A 13,298-nucleotide genomic window follows, 5' to 3' on the forward strand; every position below is an offset into this window, starting at 1 on the left:
TTATTTACTTTTTAAATGTCAAGGGTTTGTTCTCAGGGCTTGTTTTCTCCCTCTATATTACTGAGGCAAATGCGTGCTTAGCCTGTATAGTGTGGATTCATGCAGCGGTTACAGAATTAGTTAGTTACCACCAGAAGAGTAGTTGAAGCTACCTCTACTACGGGATACTGTGATTGGGAAATGTACCTTAGATTTGTCCTGCCTTGTCCTAAAAGCTTGGACATGTGCTCAGATAGTTTTGCACCTGGGCCAGCTTCTCCTCACTGGTGCACTGTCACTCTGTACAGCAGGTATCAGCACCAGACTACCTCTTTGGGCAACTTTATGGGACCTAGGAAATTTACAAGACCATCCACGTGAATGTTCACTGTGTCTTAACTGTATATGGGCTCCACTGTGATTTCCTAAATTATCTGCCATTGAAGAAATTCATATGTATAACTATCCATTGAGCTCCTAGTTTCATAAGAAAGTTAGCAATATTTTAAAATTTGGATATTTCTCAGAAAAGCCCATATTCTTAACTTCACTTGAAAAATCTAATCGTTTGGAAGTGCTCAGACCTCTTTTCTACGTTTGTGCGTTTCAACAGGAAGCAACCTCTAGACCCCAGAGTGACTCTCCTCTTTGGAGCGGTCGTGTTTACCATCTCTGCTCTGTTCCATTCATTTTATGCAATCTTCCTGATTCCTGTAGGATTGAGCTTATAATGTGCATGTGACATATGCTCACTACTTTAATCCAGTACTTGCACAGTGACTGGATTTACATCTCCAAAAATAAAACTGAGAGTTACACAGTGATATGGACTAAATTTTTCAGCCCTCCCAAATTCTTATTTTGAAGCCCTAACCACCAATGTGTCTATTTTGGAAATAGAGCTTTTACTGAGTTAATTAAGGTTAAATGTGGTCCATAAAAGTGGGGCCCTATTCCAGCACAACGAGTGTCCTCATAAGAAGAGAAATAGACAGGAGATATTTCTCTCCTTGACCCTGACAGAGTAGAGAAGAAAAGCCACCTGAGAACACAGTGAGAAGGTGGATGTCTAAAAGCCAAGAAGAGAGCCCTCATCAAGATTTAAATTTTCCATCATTGTAATCATGGACTTGTAGTCTTCACAACTATGAGAAAATAAACATCTGTTGTTGAAGCCACTCAGTCTGTGGCATCTTAGAGCAGCCCACACAGAGTAACAGACATAGACCAGACCCGACTGCCTCCAGAAGTGGTGTCTCCACATCCACTCTTCAGGTAGGTGCTCACCCTCTTTCACCTGGACTTTCCCAGTCACTTCCTAAACAGTCTACCCATCTTTGCATCATCCTTCTTCAATATTGGCTGTGGAAGAGGTCTTTCCACATTATTATTTTAGTTTTTAATTGAATTTATTGGGGTGACATTGGTTAATAAAATCACATACATTTAGGGTATACCATTCCACAACACATCATCTGGATACTGCACAACACACTTACCACCCAAAGTCAGGTCTTTTTCTATCATCATATATCCCCCTTTACCTATTTTTACTTCCCCACACCCCCTTTCTCTCCCATAACCACCACACTGTCATCTATTTCTATGAGCTTTTTTTCTTTAATTTCCTTCACCTTCTCACCATGCAGATTATTATGCTAAGTAAAATAAGCCACTCAGAGAAAGATAAGCACCATACGATCTCACTTATATGTGTAATTTAATGGAAAAAATAAACTAACAAACACAATAGAAACAGATTCATAGATACACAGAATAGACTGATAGCTGTCAGAGAGGGAAAATGTTGGGTGCTGGGTGGAAGAGTTCTTTTTCAAATGCAGTGTTTATAACATGTGCTCTTGCTTTAAAATTAAAAAATACTAATTAAAATTGGTAAAAATATTGTAAGCATCACCTCCATGTCCAAACACTCTAGAATGGCCCTACAGAGCCTTTGTTCTTGTCATTCCTGCCCACATTCCCTGGGCATTAGCAAAATCACACTGCCTTGGCCTTGCTCCATTGCTCAGCCTTCATGCCCAGTTTTAGTAAGAATCCTGCTAGGTGAGTTCACAGAGAATCCCCACCCTTAATATCTGACCACCTTCAATATCTGGTCAAATTTCTCACAGCCCTCCATCAGGAGTTGTTCCCCTGGTCTACCTTCAGCAAGGCTCCTACTGAGTGGGTTTAGCAAGAATCCACCTTCCCTGTATGTCCTCTTAGTAATTTTCTATCCACTGACCCCCACATCCTGCTCATTGGATATAAAGCCACACTTTCTCTTGTATTCAGAATTAAGCCCCTTCTATTCTGAAGTCTTTCCTGCTATTGCAATTGTTCCTTATATAATCTGTTTTTATGGTTTTAACTACAGTCTTTAACATCTCCTCAAAACAAACTCTTCTATGCCTCTATGCTTTTACTTCTGCATTCCTTCTGATTTCTTCCAGGCCACAGGTCAAAAAAGTTATTCTTTCTTTACAGGCCCATTTAAGTCACACTGCTTTTTGAAGTCTTCAGGATAGAAATTATTATTTATTTCCCTTTTCTGCTTTTAAGGTACTTTGTGTGTCTATATATAGATAGATATAACCATATAAAATTAACCAAGTAATAATAACATCTATCTATATATAATTATTACTTGATTAATTTTATTATCACTTTACTTTTTGTTTCATTTATTCTCTCTGTCCATTAAACTAAGGGCCCTTCATCTTTATTTCATTTTTACCCAATATGCTATAATACTACCAGACACTTAGGAGGTAATTATATATTTAATACTCAAATATTTGTTAATGTTTGCATAGAAATCAATATAAGGATAATAATAGGAGCAAATAAACGCTAGAGCAACAACCATTCCCATATTTCCCCCCAAATTACCTGTTAAACTTTGCACAATCCAATTTTAAGTGCATGTGAATTACAGTTCACCTCGTTATAACCAGAGCCAAATGAATAAAGCCTGCACATTTTAACTGTTGGCTATAAATTTATTTGTGAACTTCCCAGAGTGTCACCAACATGTCCAAGAAATAGCCCCATTTTGAGCCCTGGCCGGTTTGCTCAGTGGTAGAGCGTCGGCCTGGCGTGCAGAAGTCCCGGGTTTGATTCCCGGCCAGGGCACACAGGAGAAGCGCCCATCTGCTTCTCCACCCCTCCCCCTCTCCTTCCTCTCTGTCTCTCTCTTCCCCTCCCGCAGCGAGGAGCAAAGATGGCCCGGGTACTGGGGATGGCTCCTTGGCCTCTGCCCCAGGCGCTAGAGTAGCTCTGGTCACGACAGAGCGACGCCCCGGAGGGGCATCGCATCACCCCCTGGTGGGCAGAGCGTCGCCCCCTGGTGGGCGTGCCAGGTGGATCCCGGACAGGCGCATGCGGGAGTCTGTCTGACTGTCTATCCCTGTTTCCAGCTTCAGAAAAAAAATACAAAAAAAGAAAAAGAAATAGCCCCATTTTGTAATTTTTCCTTTGCTTAATCAGGAAATGGGGTTGGTGTTGGATTGATATACAAAATATAAGAACTGCAATGTTTTTGAGTAATAAAATACACTCCAGTTGGCTGTTGAAAGCCCTCCTCTTTCCTTTGGAGCCATTTTAATATGCTGGTAAGAGGACATCGGCTGTTCTCTATTGCCCATCACACTTTAACCAGAGTTTGATCAAAGAGGAACCTACAACATTCACTGGAACTATAGCAACACAAACAATTCAGGCCCATTGCTCTTCTAGCCAGCTGTCTACTTTGTCATTATATAAGTTCAATCTCACTGATGCAGATTTTGCACCTAAGAAATAGAAAAAACTAATAAATCACTGTTGTTGCTTTTTGCTTTTAAGCTTCCTTATCAGTGAACTATCACAAGCTTTATCATTTACCAATTTACTAAAATTAACCAATGATTAATATGTTTAATATTATTTGAAAGACCTTCACTAAGGTAGCTGGAATCTGGAAGTATAGGGTGTAAAAGACCCACATACTCACGTATTTATGCTTTTAGAGCCACTAAATGAGGGCATTAGGCTACATCAGTATTCCATCTTCTCTTTTTTTTTTTAAATTAAGTGAGAGATGGGGAGGCAAGGACAGACTCCTGCATGTGCCCTGACCGAGATCTACCCGGAAAGCCCCCTACAGGGCAGTGCTCTTCCCATCTGGGGCCACTGTTCTGTTGCTTGGCAACTGAGTTATTTTAGCATTGCCTGACATTCAAGCCATAGTTTCAGGAGAAGAGAGAGAAAGGTGGAAGGGTGGAGAAACAGGTGGTCGCTCCTCCTGTGCTCTGACCTAGAATCAGACCTGGGACTGCTACACACCCGGCCGATGCTCTACCGCTGAGACAACTGGTCAGGGCTACATCAGCATTCCTTAAACTGTTACAGGAACACGTTAAATATCATTATAGAGAAAAAAGTGAGGAATCTGTGATGGAAAAAACTTAAGGAGCACTGAATTAAATAAAGTCATGAAAGTTTTATTTTATACTGCAGGACTTCTCAGTATCTTTTTTTATGTGTGTGTAAAACTGACAAAGAGACATTAGCTTGTAGACATCCTTGCCTATCCTAACTGGAATGAATATCAGAATTAAGAAAATTTTATGAAACAAGATCCTGTATAAGAAGATATTTTAAACTAACAGAAGGTCTTACACAACTATGACATTTAAGACTATGCTTTGTAAAAAGATATATACCCTGAATCACTTTCTGATTTTAAAAAGCTTCAGACTTGTCTATAATAAAGGAGAAAAATCTGCTGATAGTAGGATTTTTCACTATAATATTTGTGCTGTTTCATATATACAAGTGACTGAAGTGTGTTTTTGTATTTCTTAAATGGCATACTTTAATTTATTAGCACATATCTTGGCTTTCTGTTGGCCGAGGTTCCTCCATCAGGCCCCAATAAGAAGGCTCAAAGGAGCAAAGAGAGCTGTCTTTCAACGCTTGTCTCCAAAATAAGTCACCTTTATATCAATGCCTAGGTTTTACCATAATAACCTCATTCCCCCAAAAGCAATAAAAATGTCCCCTCCTTTAATGTTTCCCATTGTCAGCTAACAATGTGTAGATCATTAAATTCAAAATGTAATCCACATTTTGGAGGTCTTCCCCTTTAATTTCTGCTTTTTATTTTCCCACATAACTCCTTCCCCCTCTTACATGTTTTTATAGTCGTGGGTCTTCCTAGTGTTGTCTGCCTGGTCCACCAAATTGAACGATGTTGCTAGCCTACCGGAAAATGTAACCTACATTCACTCCTGTGTTCACTCACTCCACAAACATTTGTTAAAGGCTTGACATATAACACATATGACAGAAATTCTGCATTCATGTGCTTATTCTGCCAGGAGGGAGATATAAAATAAACATGGAAATAAGCAAATATGATATATTCAAGAAGTGATGTGTGAATTTGCAGAAAATAATACAAGGTGAGGGCCAAGAAAGTGACTGGCAACATAATGTATCTTAGCTATCCTGAAAATACTTCTCTGAGAAAGTAACATTAAGCTACAACAGAAGCACTGTGATGGAGGCAGAAATACAATGTGTCAAAAAAGGCATTCCAGGCCCTGGCCGGTTGGCTCAGCGGTAGAGCGTTGGCCTGGCGTGCGGGGGACCCGGGTTCAATTCCCGGCCAGGGCGCACAGGAGAGGCACCCATTTGCTTCTCCACCCCCACCCCCTCCTTCCTCTCTGTCTCTCTCTTCCCCTCCCACAGCCAAGGCTCCATTGGAGCAAGAATGGGCGCTGGGGATGGCTCCTTGACCTCTGCCCCAGGCGCTGGAGTGTCTCTGGTCGTGGCAGAGCGAAGCCCCAGAGGGGCAGAGCATCGCCCCCTGGTGAGCAGAGCGTCGCCCCTGGTGGGCGTGCCGGGTGGATCCCGGTCGGGCGCATGCGGGAGTCTGTCTGACTGTCTCTCCCCGTTTCCAGCTTCAGAAAAATACAAAAATAAATAAATAAATAAATAAAAAAAAAGGCATTCCAGGCAGAGGGAGCAAAAACACAAAAGCAAAAAGACGCCCAGGGTGGTTGAAGTTAGGGAAGGAGTCAGTGAGGAAAGTGGGTGAAGAGGAATTCAGGGGTGGGCATGGGGGTGGCAAAAGTCTTCATAAGCCATTTAGAACCACATATGCTCTCCCTCTCTCCTCCTCCGTCATCCTCCCCTCTCTCACTCACACACACACCTGTCATATAGACTAGAAGACTGGGATAAGAGTCAACACTGTTCCTCTGGCCAACAGGAGTTACAATAGCAGCAGCATGGGACAAAGGAGAAACTGAAGGTCAATATCAGCATTCACGGCCCAGCTTTACTAAAATGCACAAGCTGTGTACTAATAGGACACAGCTCCTATTTCAGAATATGGATACATCTCAACCTTTTGTCCTCTTCATAAAGACTGCATTTAAGAACCACTCTAAGGATTGACAGATAGTAGTGCAAGAAATGGATATCTTTTCCTACTCAATAAAGTCATAACTCTAAGTGAAGAGGGGGGAAAATTAGGTCAGAATATGTCTTTTTTTTCTCCTTTTTCCAAGGAGAAGAGGAGAGATAGAGAGACAGACCCACATTTGCCCCGACCAGGATCCACTCAACAACCCCCATCTGGAGTTGATGCCCTGCCTATCTGGGGAGCTATTTTTAGCACCTATGGCAGAGGCTTCATGGATCCTCAGTGTCTGGGGACGCTTTTGTGGAGGAGGGAGAATGGTAGAGGAAAACCTATGTATCGTATAAAAGAAAAATGCTCAGGAAAATATTACTTCTTCATGTTTGAAAAAATCTTTTTTTTTTTTTAGCCTCTGCATTCGAAAAAATCTTTTTTGTAGGAGAACACAGCAGAACACAAAATCCAAGAATGGGTTTTATACTCAGACATGTATTATACTTTTGTATATGTTTCATATGGAAACACGAGGCTGCTTTATTGTTAAGGAGAAAAAAATCCCCTCTCCCTTTGAAAGTTACTTTTAATTTCTTTGGGTTAAAATAAATGACTATTAGCATAATTATATCACAAAGATACCCAGAAGCACTAGAAGCTGTCATGTGAACTATGGAGTTTTACCAGGAGTCAGATGGGGAGAGAGGTAGAAAGAAGCACAAACTTTGGTCTCTGGCAAGTGCTGCAGGTGTCCTACACCTGACCTCCCCTTTCTCTGTAGAGTTTGCCAGCATTATTCCATGTGAGGAAACTAAGAAATGGAGATGACGTTCAATCAAGCCATTGGCTGCAAGAAGGGACGAGAGAGAGAAGGGGGAAAGGTAGGGGAAGAGAAACAGATAGTTGCTTCTCCTGTGTGCCCTGACTAGGAATCGAACCTGGGATATCCCCACACTGAAATGACACTCTACCATTGAGACAAGAAGCCAGGGCCAGAATATGTCTTATAACATAATTTTACACAGACAAGTCCTGGCCAGTTGGCTCAGTGGTAGAGAGTCAGCCTGGCGTGCAGGAGTCCCGGGTTCAATTCTCTTCCAGGGCACACAGGAGAAGCGCCCATCTGCTTCTCCACCCCTCCCCCTCTCCTTCCTCTCTGTCTCTCTCTTCCCCTCCTGCAGCCAGGGCTTCATTGGAGCAAGGTTGGCCCGGGTGCTGAGGATGGCTCCATGGCCTCTGCCTCAAGTGCTGGAATGGCTCTGGTTGCATCAGAGCAACGCCCTAAATGGACAGAGCATTGCCCCCTGGTGGGCAGGCTGGGTGGATTCTGGTTGGGCGCATACGGGAGTCTGTCTGACTGCCTCCCTACTTCCACCTTCAGAAAAATAAAAAAAATTTTACACAGACAATATTTTTGAATAGCAGTGGTTCTGATAAAATTGACAAAACAATTTCCAGCAAAATAAAAACTAGTCTATGAAACAAACTCACACACACACCTGCCTTTAAACCATTTGAAACAATTATTAATCAAAAAATAGCCTAAAGCAAGAATTGTACACTTTCAACAAACCCTTTAAGAAAAGCATCAAGCTTACTGTACCTGATCATTTAAATTGTTTCAATCTTTATATCTTTAGCCGCCAGATACATCTGAGGATATCCAAATTGAAAGGAATTTATCAGCCAGGGTTCTTTTCAAGTAAAGAACATAAGCCTATGTTTATAATTTTGCTTCAGATATACTAAAATTTGCGGCACAGCACCTGAAACTTGTTAAATATTCTTACCGGCTACTCAATTTTTTTCCGTTTACACAGATTAAAAAGTATTGGGAATCTTAAAGCAAAACCATCTTAGTTTCTTTAATGTTCTAAAACAATTATTGTGTCAAAATAAAAAGTTGTTTGGTTTATGCTGAAAAACTCCTAGAGTCTCATTTACAAAACTGCTTTCTACATTCCTCATTATCATATATGCTGATGGCATTTACCTGTCTGCGTCAACCGTCACATCATGAACACCTCTCTGAATGACATCCCTGGAAGTCACTGTGTCTGGCACTCGGTTCAGACTTCTAGTATACAGGTTGAGTCCTCCATCTGTCATGTATCTGAAAATAAATGTGTGATTAACAAACAGAAAAGTAAATGGCTTCGTCTGTATAAATGCCGTTAATAAACTGTGTTCACATTTTTCAATAATTATGTAAATATCCTTTATTATAGTTTTTTTTCCTACATAAACATTATACTCACCAAGAAGAATTAGAATATCTTTTCAAGTTTATTAGGAAATCAGTCAATCTTCCCTAGTATAACAAGCAACTAGAGAATTCTAAAACCTCTGTTTCCCTTTTTGTTATCAATATTTTGAACAGGCTTATAAATAATATAACTCTTAGCAAATAAAAAGTAAGATCATTTCATTTTGAAGTACCAATTGTCATAAGAGTAATGGAACAGTACTAAACTTTAAAAAATACCATAATTTATTTGATAAGTAAAATAAATATTATGATTGGCCACCATCATAAAATAATAACCAAGATGTATTAAATATATAACATGGTACCAGGAACTTTTCAAATAGTCTACATGTATTTACACTATTATCCCCACATTAGAGATAAAATAAAAAAAGTAGACGTGGAAAGGTGAAGGACTTACACAATATCACTTAACCAATGATGGCAGAATTGAGAAATGAATCTAAAAATCCAGAAACCATGATCATACCACCGTGCCTTGATATCTGAACTGAAGGGCCACCCTGTCTGCCACACCTCCTGTCCCCAAGATCCACTTCTTCCCTGCTCTCACCAGATCACCACCATTATTCAGGGCGGGTTTAGCCTCAGTCCTGTGACTATTAGGTAACATTGCTTGCTTGAAGAAGGCATACTAAAACAGGGTGTTCAATCTCATACCCCATGCTAGGCTAATTGAACATTTTTTTCTTGAGAACTGGGATTAAGACACAGTATTTCTATGTGGATAAAGTTGATGATAGTGAAAACCCAGGAACCATGGGTAATTATCTTCACTAGATGCAAAGAGCCTCAGAGAAAGCTGGTCAGCAAAGTAAAAACAATGGAACAGGTGCATAAAAGGAAGCAGGCATACTTGGCCACATGGTTTCAACTTCACAATTTGCCCTTGGATTCCAAGAGGAATCCCTGCTTCTTTATAATCATTGTTGTTTAAACAAATTCAACTTGATTTCACTTTTGGTATCAAAAAATTTAATCACCACACTACTGAACATCCATTCACCAAATTGCTATAGCTAGACCAGGGGTTGGGAACCTTTTTGGCTGAGAGAGCCATGAATGCCACATATTTTAAAATGTAATTCCATGAGAGCCATACAATGACCCGTGTACGTTATGCATTATCCAATAAAAAGTTGGTGTTGTCCCGGAGGACAGCTGTGATTGGCTCCAGCCACCGGCAACCATAAACATGAGCGGTAGAAAATGAATGGATTGTAATACATGAGAATGTTTTATATTTTTAACGATATTATTTTTTTTATTAAAGATTTGTCTGTGAGCCAGATGCAGCCATCAAAAGAGCCACATCTGGCTCGCGAGTCATAGGTTCCCGACCCCTGAGCTAGACTAATTATCTACATAATTAGTAAATTCTGTCCTTAGTAGTTGGAGGACCTTGAGGGTAGTTGAAATATCTCTTCAGATAAGTGAGATTCTTCCTTTTTAAAAATAACTTATTTATGAAGAAAGTGAACTGAGGAACGGAATAGAGGCAGAGGCGGGGTTACAAGGACCAGAGGGACAGCAGTCAGAGGGAAGGGGAATGAGGGGATGGGATCAGAGAAGGTGAAGGGATTAGTGAAACTATATATACATAACAGAGAGATATAGATAACAGGACAGCAAATTCTAGAGGGAAAGGGGGAGGGAGTTAGGGGGTATAATAAAAAGGGACTCAGGGGTGGGGGTGAGGGAGTTATATTTAGTGGGACACTTGAATTCATGTAAACACAATAAATTAAAAATTAATAAAAATTAAAATAATTTATTTATTATTATTGTTTTTTAGCTAGCAATGTGCTTAATCCTAAATTTAATCTCTAGGAGAAGTTGTAACAATACTTACATGTTACGTTTTACATCTCCTTGGTCTCTCTCATTCATCTCTGTATCTCCAAAGGTGACCAGCAAAGCGTTTTGTATATTGTTTGGGATCAACAAATATATTAAATGCTTGTTCAAGTGAACTTAAATGCTTCCTGAAAATAAGTATTTTTTTCCTTTTGCCCATCAGTTTTTCAAGTAATATCAAATAGGGTTATAACAGGTATTAATTGAACCAAAAAGTTGTGGAAACCCTTCACCCAGGTGATTGCTTGGGATGGGTGTGATTATATAATTAATATGTGTTAGGGGAGGGCTTTCGCGCCAAAAGGTTTTAAAAGGAAGAGAGATCACACTGTTCCGGGAGAAGAGTGATTACGTTCTAGGAGGAGCCCATGAGGTAGGAGAACAGAGAAAGGCCACGTGGAGGAGGCCAGGGGAAGCAGCCAAGATGGTGGAGTGCTGAGGGAGAAGCCAGTTTGTGCAGAGTTTGTGCAGAGAGAAGGAGATGGGGAACAGATGTGAATAAGTCTGGTGAGCTAGAAACTTTTGATTCTAGGAAACTCGGATAAGTCAGTAGCTTTGTGAGCACTGAATGAGTGGGTTCTGGAGCCCAGTATGTGTTTTCACTTGCCCGCCGGGGGCAAGCTAGGATTAAAGGTAAAGGCCCACCAGTTATTGGCTCCATTGTTTAATTACCGTCTGTCTAAATCCCATGTGAACCTGCATGGGCCAGGCGGCTGTGATGGTGGCCGTGGCTATTGGCTTTATACCACTCCCAACTATCATAGGTAGGAATCTGTTCAAATCTGTGAATCTGTATCACTACCCTCTAATTTTTTTGGAATTCATTAAAATAGGGAACAATTGTAAAACATCTTATTTTTTATGTTATTCAATCCTACTCTCTCAATCAACATAATATACAATACTACCATAATAGCTACTCCATGCTTTTTAAAAAAAAGATCTATAGTGAAATGTATTTATGCAAGTATATAATGTGTAATGGCACATTCAAATAACAAAAAATAGTATCAACTTTCATGTGCTTATTATCTGGCATTAGAATTAGAACATTTCCAGTTTCTTCAATGTCCATTTGGCTCCTCAAATGAACAAATTATTTCCCCAAATCTCCCTTTCAGAAATACCATCTGTGTTGGATTTTGTGTTAAGCATTCCTTTACTTTTCTTTATGGTTTTACCAAATGGGCATGTTTCCCTAAATATATATGCATATATACACATATATATTTAGCATCTCTTGGATTTGAACTCTAATTAAATTGAACCACTCTATATGTATTCTTTTTTTTTTTTTTTTTTTTTTTTTTAACAGAGACAGAGAGTCAGAGAGAGGGATAAATAGGGAGACAGGAACAGAGAGAGATGAGAAGCATCAATCATCAGTTTTTCATTGCAACACCTTAGTTGTTCATTGATTGCTTTCTCATATGTGCCTTGACCACGGGCCTTCAGCAGACCAAGTAACCCCTTGCTCGAGCCAGTGACTTTGGCTCCAAGCTAGTGAGCTTTTTGCTCAAACCAGATAAGCCTGTGCTCAAGCTGGCAACCTCAGGGTCTCGAACCTGGGTTTTCCGCATCCCAGTCCGACGCTCTATCCACTGCACCACCGCCTGGTCAGGCTCTATGTGTATTCTTTTGTGACTATTTTCTTCACTCAAAATTACATTTTTGCAAGTCATCTATCTTGATGTACTATTCATTTTACAGACATGTAGCTCTATTCTACCAATGTACAATATATATTAGTCCATTTAACTACTATGGATATTTGAGCTGCTTTTAGTCCTTTTGCTGCTACACAGAGTGCCGCCATGCACAGTTGTGTACACAACTTTGCTGCTCTTACATTCAAGCACCTCTCTAAAGTCTATAGCTAGGGAGAGAATCACTGGGTCCTAAGAGGCATACAGGTATTCAGTCTTACTCGTCACTGACAAACAGTTCCCCAAATACTTTCAGAATAAAGTTCTACTTGCCAATAGATGAAAATTCTCAGTACGGTTTTAATTTACAAGTGCCACCCTGATTATCAAGCTGGTGTATCATGTTTTTACTTTGTTAAAAGTCATTTTTGTTTTATCTTTGAAATGACTGTTTATGTCTTTTGCTCATTTTACTATTAGATTCTATTTTGTTTTTTTGTTTGTTAGCTTGTTTTTTTCTTTCCTCACTGATAGTAATCTGTTATTAGTTATATGGGTTGCACATGAGGTTTCATCTAGATACTTTCCTCTTGATTATTTTTTAGGTCAAAATAAATTTTCTAAATAAAAGAAATTTGATTTAAAAAAAAATATTTCTAATTTTACACAGTAACTGCTTCTGTTATTTTTGTGTAGTGTTTAGAAATGTGGTAATTAGCTTTTTGAGATTTTTAGACTCTGTTCCTATCTCCCATTTTTATCTAGACTACATTTTTATTTTTATTGCCACGTCCTGTTCATTTTGGGAGCCTGTCCTGAAAGGGAGCCATAGCCAGACAGTTTAATAAATTTGTAGGAACTAGACTGCTCCATTCTCTTCAGTCATGAACTGTGGCCCTTACTCTCCCTGACGGGTTAAGTGGTCAAGACCCTTCCCAACTTCAGCTGCTATGTTAAAGCTCCCGCGTGTTTTCTCCTTTGCTTCTCCTGGCTCTCCTTGGGTTCCTCTGTTTTCAGAGTTATCAGAGCCCCACTACTACACTCTGATATTTCTCAGAAACATGCTGAGACCATGCTGGTCCTTTGGCTCTTGGCTGTTTGTCTCGAATTGCTTGTATTTGGGGTTTGATGACACCTT

General features: G+C 39.9%; 1 protein-coding gene across 4 annotated transcripts in view; it reads right to left on the reverse strand.

Annotated features, from left to right (window-relative positions):
* The window catches only part of NAV3 (neuron navigator 3), a 277,955-nt gene that overhangs the window by 142,913 nt on the left and 121,744 nt on the right, over window positions 1-13,298 (reverse strand). For all 4 annotated transcript variants that reach the window (XM_066368505.1, XM_066368504.1, XM_066368503.1 and 1 more), the window contains one exon: window positions 8,382-8,501. In XM_066368505.1, the coding sequence (XP_066224602.1) occupies window positions 8,382-8,501 (120 nt within the window). The remainder of the gene's footprint in view (window positions 1-8,381; window positions 8,502-13,298) is intronic.

This window comes from Saccopteryx leptura, chromosome 2, assembly GCF_036850995.1.
Source record: "Saccopteryx leptura isolate mSacLep1 chromosome 2, mSacLep1_pri_phased_curated, whole genome shotgun sequence".
NCBI lineage: Eukaryota > Metazoa > Chordata > Mammalia > Chiroptera > Emballonuridae > Saccopteryx > Saccopteryx leptura.